Here is a 16243-nt window from a genome sequence, read left to right as displayed (position 1 = left end):
ACAGTAATGATCGAAACCTCTATCCCCAAATGCTCTGAACTACAGTGGGAATGGATAGTACCGAGAGAGCAGGAACAGATTTGTCTGCCGTGGGACACAGGGGAAAAAAAAAGACAAGGTTTAGGGACGCCTGGGTAGCTCAGTGGTTTAAAGCCTCTGCCTCTGGCTCAGGTCATGATCCCAGGATCCTGGGATCAAGTCCCATGTCAGGCTCTCTACTCAGCAGGGAGCCTGCTTCCTCCTCTCTCTCTGCCTGCCTCTCCGCCTACTTGTGCTCTCTGTCAAATAAATAAAATAAAAAAGAATAAAAGGCAAGGAAAAGAGAAACAAGTAAAAGGCGAAAGATTTATATGATCTGAAGAAAAACCAGAATATATCCAAAATCTATAAAGAACTTATCAAACTCAACACTCAAAGAGCAAATCCAACCAAGAAATGGGCAGAAGACATGAACAGGCATCCAAATGGCCAACAGATGCATGAAAAAATGCTCAATATCACTTGGCATCAGGGAAATACAAATGAAAACCACAATGAAATACACCTCACACCAGTCAGAATGGCTAAAATTAAGAAGTCAGGAAATGACAGATGTTGATGATACAGAAAAAGCGGATCCCTCCTACACTGCTGGTGGGAAAGTAAGCTGGAGCAGCCACTCTGGAAAACAGTATGGAGGGTCCTCAAAAAGTTAAAATAGAGCTACCCTACAACCCAGAACTACTAGGTATTTACCCTAAAGATACAAATGTAGTGGTCCAAAGGGGCATCTACACCCCAGTGTTTATAGCAGCAATGTCTACAATGGCCAAACTGTGGAAGGAGCCCAGATATCTATCTTGACAGGTGAATAGATAAAGATGTGGTATGTATCTATACAATGGAATATTACTCAGCAATCAAAAAAATGAAGTCTTGCCATTTGCAACAACATGGATGGAACTAGAGGGTATCATGCTAAGCAAAATAAGTCAGTCAGAGAAAGACAATGGTCATATGATCTCACTGATATGTGGAATTTAAGAAACAAAACAGAGGATCATAGGGGAAGAGAGGAAAAAATTAAATAAGATGAAACCAGAGAGGGAGGCAAACCATAAGAGACCCTTAATCATAGGAAACAAACTGAGGGTTGCTAGGGGTAATGAGGATGGGGATATGGGGTAACTAGGTGATGAACACTGGGGAGGCTATGTGTTATAATGAGTACTGGGGATAATATAAGACTGATAAATCACAGACCTGTACCTCTGAAACAAATAATACATTATATGTTAATTGAATTTAAATAAAAAATAAGTAAAAGGGGTACCTGGGTGGCTCAGTGGGTTAAAACCTCTGCTGCTTCTTTCTCTTAGCATAATGTTCTCAAAGTGGAGCACCTGGGTGGCTCAGTGGATTAAAGCCTCTGCCTTCGGCTCAGGTCATGATCTCAGGGTCCTGGGATCAAGTCCCGCATCGGACTCTCTGCTCGGCGGGGAGCCTGCTTCCTCCACTCTCTCTCTCTCTGCCTGCCTCTCTGCCTACTTGTGATCTCTAATAAATAAATAAAATCTTAAAGAAAAATAAGTACAATAGAGCAACTATTTTATTTATTATTTATAAATAAATAAAAGAGCAACTAGTATATAAAACAACCAGCCTTAGAACCCTGCCAAACTGCAGGGAGATGTTGAAAATCTCTGCAGGACAGAAGGGCTGGCAAGTACCACAGTTTATGCTCCCCCTCCACCATGACAGTGTGAATGAGGGGAGCAAAATCTGGGCACCCTAACCAGCCTACCACATCAGTGAGCCCAAGGCACCTAGCCCTACTAGCTCTAGCAATCTCACCAAGGAGGATCCAGGGAGGTATACACCAGGACACCGTGGATAGCACTCACCACAGCTCCACCTGTTGCATCACAGTGACACAGGTGCGAAGGATCCCTGAAAACTCCAGATCCACACCACATTTGCTTCAGACAGCTTGCTAGAACACCCCCAGTACAGAGTGCTTTGGGACCTCCTGGCTGATGCCTGCTTTGGCACCAGCTGTCCCACCAGAAACCCCCTATAGGTAGCACAGGCATCCCCCAGCCCTGGATCCTATTACTCCACAAGGGCAGCCCCTGTGTAGCATACCCAGGGACCCCCAGCTTGTACCCACTCCACTTTCAGTTGTCCTACCAGGGCACCCTCACTGTGGAATGCTCTTAAACAACCTGGCTTATACCATTTCCACTTCAGCTGTCTTGTAAGATGTCTTCTACATGGAAAGTCCAGGGATTCCCCAGCTTACACCCACTTCAGCTTCAGCTGGCCCAACAGGGCACTCCTGCATAGTATGTCCTTGGACACTCTGGCCTGTTCCAGCCGGGCTTGTCACCCCATCAGGCCACTCCAGCTTGCACTGACTTCAGCTTCAGCTGTCCTTCCAGGGTACCCTCTGCATAGAGACCCCGGATCCTCCAAATCAGCACCCAGTTCCATTTTAGCTGTCCTGCCAGCTGCATGAAGAGCCCTGGGACTTCCCCACTTACACCCACTTCAGCTCCAGTCATCTCACCAGGTCAGACACAGCATGGAATGCCCTGAAACCCTCAACCTACACCGTCTGCAGCTCCAGCCAGCCAGAGGAAACTGTCAACTATATATAGGGGAGACCATACACAAGACCATTTCTCCAAATTTAGGAGAAGTAGCTGTCTTACCTAATTCAAAGGAACAAACATGAAAGTCAAGAAAAATGGGGAGGCAGAGGAATACATTCCAAAAGAAAGAACAGGACAAAATCTCCAAAAACAGAACGAAATAAAAAGGAGATATGCCATATGCTTTAAAAAGAGTTTAACCAATAATCATAAAGATGTTCAGCTTGCTTGAGAAAAGAGTAAAAGAACACAGTAGGCCTTCAACAAAGAAAAAATATTTTTAAAAATCAGCAATGAAGAATACAATAACTGAAGTGAAGGGGAAAAAAAACACTAGAGGGAATCAACAGATTATGGATGCAGAAGAATGGATCAGTGATCTGGAACATAGGGTAATGGAAAGCATCCAAACTGAACAACAGAAAAAAAAAATCAGGATAAGTTAGGAGATATCTTGACAACATCAAACAAATATTCACACTATAGGGGTTCCAGAAGGAGAAAAGAAAGGTGCAGAAAATTCATTTGAAGACATACTAGCTTCAAAACTTCACTAATCTGGGAAAAGAAACAGACATCCAGGTTTAGGAAGCATGGTAGTTAAAAACAAGATGAACCCATGAAACATAATTATTAAAATGTCAAAGGTTAAAGATAAAGAGATTTGTAGAAGTAGTAAGAAAGTAGCAAGAAGCTACATACAAGGGAAACCCTATAAGGCTATCAGTCAGTTTTTCAGCAGAAGCTTTGAAGACCAGAGGGAGTGGAATTATATATTCAAAGTATTGAAAGGAAAAAACCTACAACCAAGAATACTATACCTGGCAAGGTTATCATTCAGAATAAAAGGAGAAAGAATTGCCCAACCAAAGAAAAATTAAAGGGGTTTATCATCACTAAACTGGCCTTACAAAAAATGTGAAAGGGATTTCTTTAAGTAGGAAAAAGAAAGCCATAATTAGAAGAAAATTATGAATTAAAAGATGTAAAATATGGTGACATATACATAAAATATAAAAAGTACAGCATAGGGAATATAGTCAATGGTACTGTAATAGTGTTGTATGGTGACAGGTAGTAGCTTCACTTGTGGTGAACACAGCATAATGTACAGTTTTGTTGTATCACTATGTTGCGTACCTGAAACTGATATAACATTGTGTGTCTACTATACTGAAATAAGAATTTCTTCAAAGAACAAATGGGGGTGGGAGGGAAGAAAAGGGGAAAAAAAACTCATAATGGATCTCAATGGTCTTGAATTAAACTGAAATATCTTGGCTGGTATTTAAGGAGCCCAAGTGTTGGTCATAGATTTCTGCCACATCCCTCTAACATACTGCATCCCTCTGTCTCAACATTCCAGTCTTCATTTTTTTAAAACACCAGAAACTCTTACAACTCTGCTTTCCCTCAGGATGCTATTCCAGCTCTTATTGCCTTCCTCTCCTTTTTCATCCTCTCAAAATTCTTCTCATTTTTTTTAAAGATTTTATTTATTTATTTGACAGACACAGAGATTACAAGTAGGCAGAGAAGAAGGCGGGGTGTGTGGGAGAAGCAGGCCTCCGGCTGAGCAGAGAGCCTGACGCGGGACTCGATCCCAGGACACCGGGATCATGACCTGAGCCGAAGGCAGCGGCTTAACCCACGGAGCCACCCAGGCGCCCCTCTTCTCATTTTTTTAAATACTAAATGTTCCCTCTATCTAGTCATCTTTGATCCCCCCCTTACGACCCCCCCAGCAAACTCCTATTTGTTTCACTCCACACTCCTAAAATTATTTTCTTTGCACTGTGATTTTAATATCCATTCACTACTGCCTTCTAATATAGTCGGCTGCTTTCTACCAGCTTATAAGCTCATAAAGTCAGGGTAAATGTCTTATTCTTCTTCATATTTCATCAGCACTTTTATGCAATGGAATATTACTCAGCCATTAAAAAAGAATGAAATCTTGCCATTTGCAATGATGTGGATGGAGGTAGAGAATATTATACTAAGTGAAGTCAGTTAGAGAAAGACAAATCTATATGATTTTATTCATTTGTAGGGCTTGGAAACAAAACATATGATCATAGGGGGAAGTGAGAGGCAAACCAAGAAACAAACTTTTTTTGTTTTTTTCCAGAGGGGCGTGCAGGGCAGAGGGATAGGGAGAGAGGAAATCTTAAGCAAGCTCCACACCCAGCATGGAGCCTGGCACACGGCTTGATCTCACAACCCTGAGATCATTACCTGAGCTAAAATTAAGAATGCTTAACTGACTGAGCCACCGGGGCACCCCCCAAGAAACAGACTCTTAACTACAGAGAACAAACTGAAGGTTACCAGAGGAAAGGAGATGGGGGATGGGTTAGGTAGAAAATAGGGACTAAGGAGGTACTTGTGATGAGTACCAGGTGATGTATGAAAGTGTTGAATCACTATACTGTATACCTGAAACTAATATTACACTGTATGTTAACTGGAATTTAAATAAAAACTTCAAGGAAAAAAAAGATACTTTAAATTCTAAGAAAAACATTGGGGAGGGTACATGCTATGGTGAGTGCTGAGAAATGTGTAAGCCTGATAATCCAAAGACCTGTACCCCTCGGGCAAATAATACATTATATGTTAATAGAAATAATTTTAAAATTTTTCTAAGAAAAAAACACAGTAGAAGATAATGCTTCAAGGATATCTCATACCAGAATCTTAGACTTGACACTTGAGAAATGAAAATATTTTATGTCCATGTCTTTGATTTCATAGGAAACTACATCACGATTTTCCTCTTCCTCCTTTATGGTTGGAAGTGGCGTTTCAAGAACATAGCCATTCTCACATATAATCAGTAAAGTACTGTCAGGCTGAAAAAGGAAGATTAACATATCATTCACATTTAGGTTAATTTTTAGAAGCATAGCTCAAAAAGATCACAAATCAGGAAGAAATATAATTGCTATGTATACTAACCATTTTTTAAAAAATTTTTTTAAAGATTTTCATTTATTTATTTGACAGAGCGAGAGAGCCCACAAGCAGGGGGAGCTGCAGGCAGAGGGAGAGGAAGAAGCAGGGTCTCCGCTGAGCAGAAAGCCCAATGCAGGGCTCAATCCCAGGACCCTGGGATCATGACCTGAGCAGAAGGCAGACACTTAACCGACTGAGCGACCCAGGTACCCCTATACTAACCATTTTTTAAATCCTTAATCCCTCACTGCAATAATAAGTCATCTTATTAATCACTATACAAAATCATTAATAAGCTAAGTGTTAACATTAGATTTAGATTTGTTTCCCTTACAGATGTCATAATACATTTTCTGAGCCAAAAATGCAGCTGTGAAGTATGTTAGTCCAAAAAGCAGAATATTAAAATCAGGTTATCCTTCAGAATAAAAGGAGAAGGAAAACCTGCAGTGTGTGGATGGCATATCCAGCCTTTGATGGATCGTTCTCTAGCTGCCCCAGTTCATTAAATGTGGATGTTCCCAAGGTGTTTGTCCTCTTCCCTCTTCTCTCACTCCATAAGCATTCCCTGGGAAATCTTATAACTAACATAAGTCTTCATTACCACTCACACACCATTAGATTCCAAATTAATTCATTTCTCTAGGCCAGACCATTCTCTCTTTTTTTAAGATTGTATTTATTTATTTGACAGAGATCACAAATAGGCAGACAGGCAGGTTGGGGGAGGGGGAAGCACACTCCCTGCTGAGCAGAGAGCCCGATGTGGGGCTTGATCCCAGGACCCTGGATCATGACCTGAGCCAAAGGAAGAGGTCTTAACCCACTGAGCCACCCAGGCACCCCCAGACCATTCTCTTGATCTCCCCAAATCATATATTTAACCATGTCTGCAAAGTCCCCATCTCGATATTCCATAGACACATTATTCAAAATGTTTCTTCACTCAGTCATTTCATTCTATAATTATTATGTGTCTACTATGTATTTGGCATTTTGTGGGATGTTAAGGGTAAAATTATAAAAGAAAAATACAGCATCTGGCACTATGGAGCTTACCTCCAACAAGAGAGCTTGTCATTTAACAAATCATATAAATAAATGTAAATTATAACTGTGACAAGTGTTGCAGAGGTGCCACAAGAGCAAAGGAAGCTGTGCAAGGCTTCCTGAGAAGGTGGTATCTAAGCTTCAAGGTGAAGAGGGAGTAGAATTACACAGTAAGTTAGGGGAAGGCTTGAGGGAGTATGTTTTACAAAGCAAATACCTTGTGCAAATATCCAGTGGCACGTTTGGGCTTACAAGGAAGTTATGGACTTGGATGGTAACACCCAGGTCAAGAGAACAGAATGAAAAGAGAGATTAGAACAGAGCTATAGGAAAAGAATACTCAGTAATTGGGTGAGAAAGACTGAAAAGGAAGGGCAAGATGTAGAATTGGGAACCAGGAGAGAATAAAGTCACAAAAGTTAAAGGGAGATGGTAATTCAGAGAATGTAAGGGTCAACAGAATCAAAGGAAGTAAGAGGTCAAGAAAGATGAGAACTGAAAATGTTAAGTGGACATCACTGGTTTCTTTACAGGAGCAGACTTGGTAGAATGATGAGACTAGATACTAGTCAAGAGGCTACAGGAATGATCAATCCTCTTGGAAAAGTCAGGAGGAGAAAGATGGGGCCGTAACTAGAGGAGAATGGAAAGTTGAAGAATTGATTTTTTGTTCATGGAAGATACTCAAACACATTTAAATACCAATGGAAATGACCCAATAAACAGGTGAGGTTAAATTTATGACAAGAGAAAATAAGTAGTATGAAATCTTGAAAAAAATGGAAAACAGAATAATCCAAAGGAGGCGGCAGAACTGCCCTCGAATGGGAATGGAGAGGACATCTCTATTATAAAAAAGGGAAGAGGGCAGGTGGATGCACAGGTAACAGGATTTTATGTTGGGTAGTGGGAAGGTGAGGGATTCTTGCAACTTTTCCTCCTAACGACAAGTTGCCAACAGTTTGCGTGAAACCAAGAAGTCAAACAGAATGCTGTGTTCTAGAGCTTTAGACATTCTTGAAGAGAAGAGACAAAAGTTGAAGTTCAAAGTTACAAAAACAATTGGGACTTGAGGGGACATGATCCCAGAGAAAGGGGAATATAGAAAAGTGAACCTGACGTTCTGCTGGGCCTTTGCCTTAAAGCATTTACATGACTCTAAACTGTCTGGGAACAGAGTTTGTTCATTTCCTTCAAATGTTCCATTAGTTTTCACTTCATCTATTTGAATGCTATTTACTCTTATGCATAGTACTATGCTTTCATCTAGGATATCAAAGAGGAAGCAGGGAATGCAAATCAAAGAAGTTTGGTAACCAATGAAGGGCAGGGTGGTTAGAGGTAGAGAAAAGGCTGGGATTTTCAAGATTTTCTGGTTATAGCAACAGAGAGGACAGTGATCCCAGAATAATGCAGGCGAAAGAACATGTCTTAGAGAAGCTCGTGTGTTTCATTCAAACAGCTCAACCTTATCCCCAGAAATTCAAAATTCTGCCCCAGAAACTCTGTTAATTCTACCTCCTACATAGCTCTTGTCCGCAGTCTTTCATACACTGGTCAAGTGTCTGGAACATAGCTCCCCAGTAGATCCATCCACCTCTCATCTGCTTCCCCCATACCTCACTGCTGCCCAGAGTGATCATGGTAGTGACCACAGCAGTCAGAATGAGTCTGTGTGTACATGTGGTACACCCTTATTGGAAACACAAATTATAAATAGCGGACAGAAGTTTAATGCATTCAGGAAGGCAGGAGGTCTGACCGTTGAGAACTGGTAGAAGCTAACAGCTATGGCTAACTGGATAACTGCAGCATGCAGCGTATCAGTTACACATGGTAATTTACCTTTTTTCTCCATATTTATTGAAACATAACTGAAATATAACACTGTATAAGTTTAAAGTGTACTATGTGATGGTTTGATACATGTATACATTGTGAAATGAGGGTAATTTGCTTTGACATTAGTAATTCCCAAATACAAGAAATACAAGCACTAATCAGCAGCACGGCCTGAAATAACTTTAGAATTATGTTGGGGGTTTTGGTCTCTTATGCCTATTTAAAAAAATTTAGCTTCAAAAAAAAATTTTGCTTCTTATTTCAAAATAATTAGTGAATCACAGGAAGTTACCAAGATAGTATAGGAAGGAATCATGTACCCTTCAACCAGTTTCTCCCATTGGTTACCTCTTATGCAACAATATCAAAACCAGGAAATTGACATTAATACAGAACATGTGTATAATTCTATGTCATTTTATCACATCTGTAGATTCATGGAACCATTCACAGTAATCAAGATGCAAAACTACCTCATTACCATTAGGATCTTCAAGATGTCCCTTTGTAGTCATGCCCACCTCCTTCCCACCCACCATTTCTAACCGTTTTGGGTTTTTGACTTTGAATCTAAAGAAATTATTAAAGGATGCACATAATATCACATGTTGTGTTCATGCTTTAAAACCCAGGTCACTTTGCAGCTTTCGTTTCCTTCTCCTAAATCACCAGCACCCACCTTCTCTCCAACTACACATATCCCACCATTTCCTCAAGGTTCAGGTAGAATAATACAAAATAACAACTTATGTTGACTTATCCCCTTCTTTGTATTTCCCTACTCTATATTCATAGCACACATTGTCTATATCACTGATATTTTAGTCACCATTTCTCTTGTGAAACCTTGTATTGTTCAGTGATATTTAACTTCTAAAATAGGTACATTTTTTTCCCTCTTTCGAAGAGATTGCTTTGTACTGCTTATTGACTCCATCGTCAGTGCCTAGCAAAGAGGAAAACAATGAATATTTTTTTAAAAAGCTTTTTCTAGATACTATACTGTTGTAGCCCTTTTCTTTAGACAAGTTCAAGGTAGATTAACAGATGTTACTTCAGGGGCGCCTGGGTGGCTCAGTGGGTTGAGCCACTGCCTTCAGCTCAGGTCATGATCTCAGGGTCCTGGGATCGAGTCCCCGCATCGGGCTCTCTGCTCAGCAGGGAGCCTGCTTCCTCCTCTCTCTCTGCCTGCCTCTGCCTACTTGTGATCTCTCTCTGTCAAATAAATAAATAAAATCTTAAAAAAAAAAAAACAGATGTTACTTCAATAATTCTGACACCTCCATACAGTTCAATCGGTATTATTATCCTAGAACCCAGGAGAGCACCTGGTTTAGAAATTAAATCAACATTTAGATGATGAAATTATCTAATGCTCAAACTTAGGGAAATGAGAAGCATTAAATAAGATCAGTAACCAATCCTGAATCACCAACTGTTGTTAGGAAAAGAGTCCGTGGAAGATTCAAAGAGAAAATAGAGGTGGAACGGAGCAGAAGCAAAGAGAGAAAGATGAGGGCAAGGACATTCAGACCTTGGAACTGAACTTTTGAATGTCAAAAGGACTGATAGACCCAAGTCAACACATTCTGACCTGTGCATCTCAATAAAGTCACCAGTGTTAAAGCAAAGCTTGATAGAACCCAAAGTTTTGGGTGGGGAATCATGACCAACAATTTAGAGAATGGAAGAGAGAAGAGGTAATGAGTATGATGTGGGTCTCCTCAGTAATGTTCTACTAGCCAAGCTAAGAGCATCCCTGGCCCCTCACTGAAGGACCCAGGAATGTGGCTAATAATTCCACCTGTTGTTCTCTATCTTCCAGATCACTTCATTATGCTGTAATTGAGATTTAAACATGAAGACAAATACTAATTACTTACATGGGAGTTCGAAGACCATACTAACTGGCGAACAGGTCCAGGAGTAGTAATATACCCTATTGGCTTATAATCCTTTTCTACCTCAAAGAAGAAGACGGTTTGATCTTTACTCTAAGAAAAAGAGAAATACCCAAGAAATATGGGGTTTTTTAAAAAATGTATTCCATAGAGTACAGAGTAGCACTTACTAGCTCTAGTATATCCTCTATGTAACTATACCCACAATAATCATATTTCCCAGATTATTCTGGGAAAATTCTTATTTCAAATATTTGCTTCATTTCCCCCATGAGAACATTTGACAAACCAAGTGTTCCAGGATGTGTTTCTGAAAGAATGATCACTATACCTTACCTATACATAGGTTAACTCAAAAAATTCCACAAAGCATATGCTCACTTACTAATGCATTAAAAATGTACAAGTTTATTCTCATCACTTATGGCAATTCTGTTTAAGAACATACCTATGTGATAAAATATTGGTTATACATAACACAGGATCATAACTCTCAGTTGAAAACTTCTATTCATTTAAAATAAGCATTAGAACTCAATTTATAAGAAAATTTTGAGATGTCATGCACAGACTATACTAAAAGAATATGAACATAAAGAAACAAACTATGGGTTTTTCTCTAAAATGTACATCAGCAAATAAGTTATCATCAAGTAGAAAGACAAATAAAATAAATTTAACCATGAAAGCTCAATAGGAAACAAAAAGAAATCTACCATTTACCCCTGTAGCTAGAATTTCTCCATCACGTTCATAAGCTAAGGCAGTAACACGAGCGGTATGGGGTTTGAAAACCTGTTTCAAAATAATATCTGCATCAGAAATTTTCTTCCGTCCTGCAAAAATTGTGAGTCCTTTTGGATCATAAAGTTCAAGAATTCGAACCACCCCATCTTCGAATCCTGCAATAATCTGTGCTCCGGTGTAGCTTACCTTGGATAAAAATTAAATGCAACATATATGAAATTAGTTGATTAAGAAAGTTGTACTATGTAACAGATAACTCTGTATTTTATTTAGCCAAGTAATTTAACATTGACAACTCGTTGGTAAGTCCTTATACAACTTTCTGGTAACCTCCATCTATTCTAGTTCTTTATCACTGCTGCTGATGAGATGGGTAGACAATGGCAATTCAAACACTGAAGAAGCAAATGCTGGTGTAGTAGCTTGTCTATCATGTGCCAGGCATCTATCACCAGCAACTCAAGGGTGAGCATATACAGTTTGTCCCCAGTTTCACAGAATTTATGGTCTAGGGGAAGGACAGACATTAACCATGCAGATGAGTATAAATTTATGAACAGAAATAAATGCTAAAGGAAAGACACAATATCTGAGGGCATATAACAAAGAAAGCTTACCTAGACCAAGGAAGAGATGGTGGAGCTGAGACCAGAAAAATGCCCAGAAATTAAGTTCAGAGAGATGGGAGAAGCATGCCTGGGAGAGAATATAGCTTGTGGAAAGGTCATGTGGCAGAAAAGAAGCTAAAGAGAGAGATAAGCAAGGCCCAGGTCACAAAGTGGCTTACATGTCACATTAAGGATAGTCTTCATTCCAAGAGCAGTGAAAAGCCACTGAAAGGTTTTTAGTTGGGGGTTTGGATATGTGTATGCATGTGTGTGTCTGTGTGTATGTGTGTGTGTATAGAGGGTGACATGATCAGATTTGCTATTTTGGAAAAGCCATCTTAGCTTCCTTATGCAAAACAGAACTGAGATGGCCTAGATAGGATGTAGGGAGACCTTTGGCAAGACCTTTAAAGCAATGGCTGCCTTACTCCAAGAGAGTGATTGTGGTCACTTGGTCTAAGATGGTGTCATGGAGAGTATGGGCATCATTTAGAGAAAGTTATAATGACCCTATTTGGTGATCACTGAATACATGGAAGAAGGGCAGAGGGAGGTGTCAAGAATGACTGAGACATTTACTGAGATAGGAAACAGTGGAAGGGAGCCAAGTGTCTGTGTAGTTTGTTGTTGCTATTATTGTTTTTGGAGGCCAGCAGAGTATCATCAATCTAGTCTTGGACGTGTTGGGTTTGAGGTCCCCTGGAGATCTCAAAATGAGGAAAGCACATAGCCTGCAGCTCAGAGAAGTCTGGGCTAAAGAAAAAAATCTAGCAGTATCCCAAAATACTAAATCTGCTGTCTTGGGAGGCATTCAGGATAAAGGCAAGAGCCCTGATATTCTTTAAAGCAGAGTGATCATCACTAAGACCAGGCAGTTATGAGAGTCTTGGTAATAAGAAAAAACTGTATTCCATCCAACTCCAGTTGAATGTCGTTCATTCAATAAATATTTGCTATGTGTCTAAATGTACTCTAGAGGCACTAGAGGTTCAAAGTAGAATATAGAGTGTAATTGTCACCCATGAAGAGCAGTCTGGTGGGAAAGAGACAATAAAGCAATTCATCTTAGCGCATTGTGTAAAGGTTCATAAAATTAGTATATACATAGTCCTTTAAAAAAAAAATCACAGAGGAAGGAGTGCCTAGCTCTACCTGAATGAAGGTAGGGTCGCAGAGGGCTATGCAGAGAGGATGTCTGACCTGAGCTGATTCATAAAGATACGGAGTTTTCTAGAGAAGCAAAAGGGTCTAAAGATGAGGCATTTAATTCTAGCAGGATATCCAATGATCAGTACTTGGATAGGAGGCTAAAAAAGGAAACATTCTATGGACATTGCACAGCCATCTGTATAAATGATTTAATTATATGGCTATAATTGAAATACTTCAGGTAAGAGTGTAAATGAAGCAGGATAAAGAGTCAGCCTGGTTTGGTAAGACAAACACTCTGTGTGTTTCTCCTTATTCTAACCTTTTCATTGTTCTGCCTCTAATCCCAGGCCTGAGTTCTACTATCTGGTCTTGACTCGATCCATTTCCACATTTATCTTGGTCCTAGAACAATTTCTCTTTGATTTCAACCCAAAACAGTAAGGATAAAACATTCCTCAAATATTCCCATGATATTTTAAAAACTTGGCTGCAAATTCTTTGGCATATCCCCCATAAAGAGATGCCATTTAGGTCCCTCCCTCCTTGAATCTGGGTGGGCCTTGTGACTGCTTCACTCAGGTGAGTCGGTACAACTGACATTATATGACTTCCAAGTCTCGTTCTAAAAGGCCCAGCACATCTGCCTGTTTATTGGAACACTAGATCTTAGAGTCCTGAGCTGCCATTTAAGAAGTATGTGCCTACCCTGAGGCCACCACGCTGTGATGAAGCAGAAGCCCCATGAAGAAGCTATTAGGTAGGCACTCCTATTGACAGCCCAGCTTAGCCAGTCTTCAGCCCAGGTGCCAGACTGATGATAAAGAAGGCTTTACATGATTCCAGGCCTCAGACACAACGAAGCAGAGACAATCCACTGCTGTTGTCACCTGTCTGATTTCCCAATCCAGACAGTATATGAGCAAAATAAAAAGATTGCTGTTTTGTGCCACTACATTTTGTAATAGTTCAGTACACAGCAATAGATAACTAGGACAACTCCTTATCTGCCTAAATTTTTTTCCATAGGCCTTATTATCTAACTATCACATATGTTACTTATTTTTCTTTATTGTCCATTTCTGCCTCCTCTCTCCCACTAAAGTATAAGATTCATGTGTGCAAGTATTTTTGTTTCTGTTCATTGCTATATTCCCAGAAGCTAGACCAAGACCCAGCACATTGCAGGCAGGCTGGGAATATAAACAGAAGAAATGAAATCACAGTCAGCTAGATGATAGATACACAAAATTCTGTTGAGTAATTATTTTATAACATGAAATGATTACTAACTTGCATGTGGCATAAAAATAGATTTTTATTAAAACAGGACAAAAATCACAAAAGCAAGGTCATATGATTTTATCAAATTCTGAATGAGTGAATAAACTAAGTTAAAAGTTTTATTCTTCTCCAAAATCCAGAGTCATAAAATAGATTTCTAAGAAATAGCACTGATATACCATATTTACCAATACATTCCAGCAGAAGTTTGTTATTAACTCACCAGTTGGGGTACCCAAGCAAGGGCAGTACCTCCCTGTTTGAATTTCATCTGAGCCAAAGGAGTTTTGCTAGCAAAATCATAGATTCGAACAGAGCCTACAGAAAGACAGTTTTAGAAGAAACAAATCATATATATGTCATCTTTTAAAATAACCTTGGCTCACTTAACATGTTAAGCATTATAACAAGAAATTTCATACATAAATAAACTAATAATCTAATATGTTTTCTTTAGTCAAAAATTTACATGAATACCTTCAACCAGGTAATTTGTAATCATGGATAATAAAGCAAACAACTGATGATTGACTGATGGATTAATTTCACTTTGCATAACCCACAAAGATTCACCACGCATCAAGGAAGGAGGAAGGTGAAAAAAAAAAATAGGAAAGGCACAAATGTGGATAATACCAAAATGAATGGCATTTTTGTAACTTACCATATCCTTAATCTTTCACAATAACCAAGGCTGATGTACTTTAGTTCCTCTCTCCTCCACAAAAACTCACTTCACTTGCATCAAGAGGCTTACCTTTTGGAAAAGTTCTCAAATGCTTTTCATCAAACACATATAAAATTTGGGGCGGAAAACAAAACAAAAAAGACCAGATGTATTTTCATTTGGAGTTCCTACTCACAATCCAAGGCAGTAGTGGCCATGAGGTAAGTGAGGGGAGAGACTGCCAAGGCTTCAACAGCTCCAGAATGGAAGGAGAAGAGGCAGTCTGGATCTTGAGTCTGATAATAAAAAGAAATCCCATTAGATCTTAAAGAAAAGTTAACATCAAATTAAGGTCAAGTTTTTAAAAAATATATAAATAAAACCCTATAACACATGTGTGATTTTATCTGAATAGAAATTTTTAAAAGCATAATAGGGTGGGGTGCCTGGGTGTCTCAGTCAGTTAAGCATCTGACCCTTAGTTTCTGCTCAGGTCATGATCTCAGGGTGGGGAGATCAAGTCCCACGTCAGGCTCCATGCTCAGCAGGGAGTCTACTTGAGATTCTCTCTCTCCTCTCCCCTTGTCCCTCCCATCTCTAAAATAATAAGTAAATCTTTTTAAAAAACAAAAGCATAAAAGGCTAGAAAGAGTTCTGGACTTGGAATTAGGAGAAACAGTACTGGCTTTACAGTTGAAGGCTTTCCATTTCCTCACCAGTAAAATGAGGTGATGGCAACTGTCCACCCATTCATCAGGGTAGCTATAAGGGATGCAGAAGAGAATATAAATGAAAATACCATAAGTTTATGACAACTGTAAAGCACTGGATAACATGAGGCATTATCATTACCACTTTTCTAGTAAAGTTTGCTGAGATGGTTCATTTTTTAAATAAAATCAGAGAGAGAATAAATTCTCAGGACTAGGACACGTTGGACAAGTTTTTGATGGGAACAATGATCAAATATAGAGAAAGACAAAATATTTTTTAAAGAAGAATAACAGACTTTTGTTATAAGAATTAGGGGGAAAAAAGAGACAACTTACAATATTTGAAAAACTAAGGTCAAGCTTCCATATGGCTCCATTGGCATCCTAAAAAATTAAATAACCAATAATAGTTCATCATTTTTAACTCTTATCAAATGAAAAGAAATTTCTTCTAGTTAAAGAACAAACAATAATATCAAAACCTTACATATGTTTTAAAGTGTGACTGAAATTTAACAAAAGCAATTGCTATATATCTTAGAACACACAATAAAGGAAACATTTTCATAATACATATATAGTCAGTTTAATATAATGAGAATGCTAATTGGTTTTTTGTGTATAAAATACAGATTAACTAAATACCAAAATTCAGGTAGTCTTCATTGACTTATCAATAGTAGTCTTAATA

The 16243-nt window shown here is 39.0% G+C and overlaps 1 protein-coding gene across 6 annotated transcripts in view; it reads right to left on the bottom strand.

Annotated features, from left to right (window-relative positions):
- The window catches only part of CFAP44 (cilia and flagella associated protein 44), a 157066-nt gene that overhangs the window by 103889 nt on the left and 36934 nt on the right, over window positions 1-16243 (bottom strand). For all 6 annotated transcript variants that reach the window (XR_004286991.1, XR_004287006.1, XM_032348695.1 and 3 more), the window contains 6 exons: window positions 15889-15936; window positions 15036-15135; window positions 14396-14490; window positions 11108-11317; window positions 10367-10477; window positions 5327-5488 (listed from right to left, as the gene is read on the bottom strand). Coding sequence is in view for 4 of the 6 variants with exons in the window: in XM_032348695.1 (XP_032204586.1) it covers window positions 5327-5488; window positions 10367-10477; window positions 11108-11317; window positions 14396-14490; window positions 15036-15135; window positions 15889-15936 (726 nt within the window). In the remaining 2 variants the exon portion in view is untranslated. The remainder of the gene's footprint in view (window positions 1-5326; window positions 5489-10366; window positions 10478-11107; window positions 11318-14395; window positions 14491-15035; window positions 15136-15888; window positions 15937-16243) is intronic.

The sequence above is a fragment of the Mustela erminea genome, chromosome 1, assembly GCF_009829155.1.
Source record: "Mustela erminea isolate mMusErm1 chromosome 1, mMusErm1.Pri, whole genome shotgun sequence".
Lineage (NCBI taxonomy): Eukaryota > Metazoa > Chordata > Mammalia > Carnivora > Mustelidae > Mustela > Mustela erminea.
This window is presented reverse-complemented; position numbering and strand designations above follow the sequence as displayed.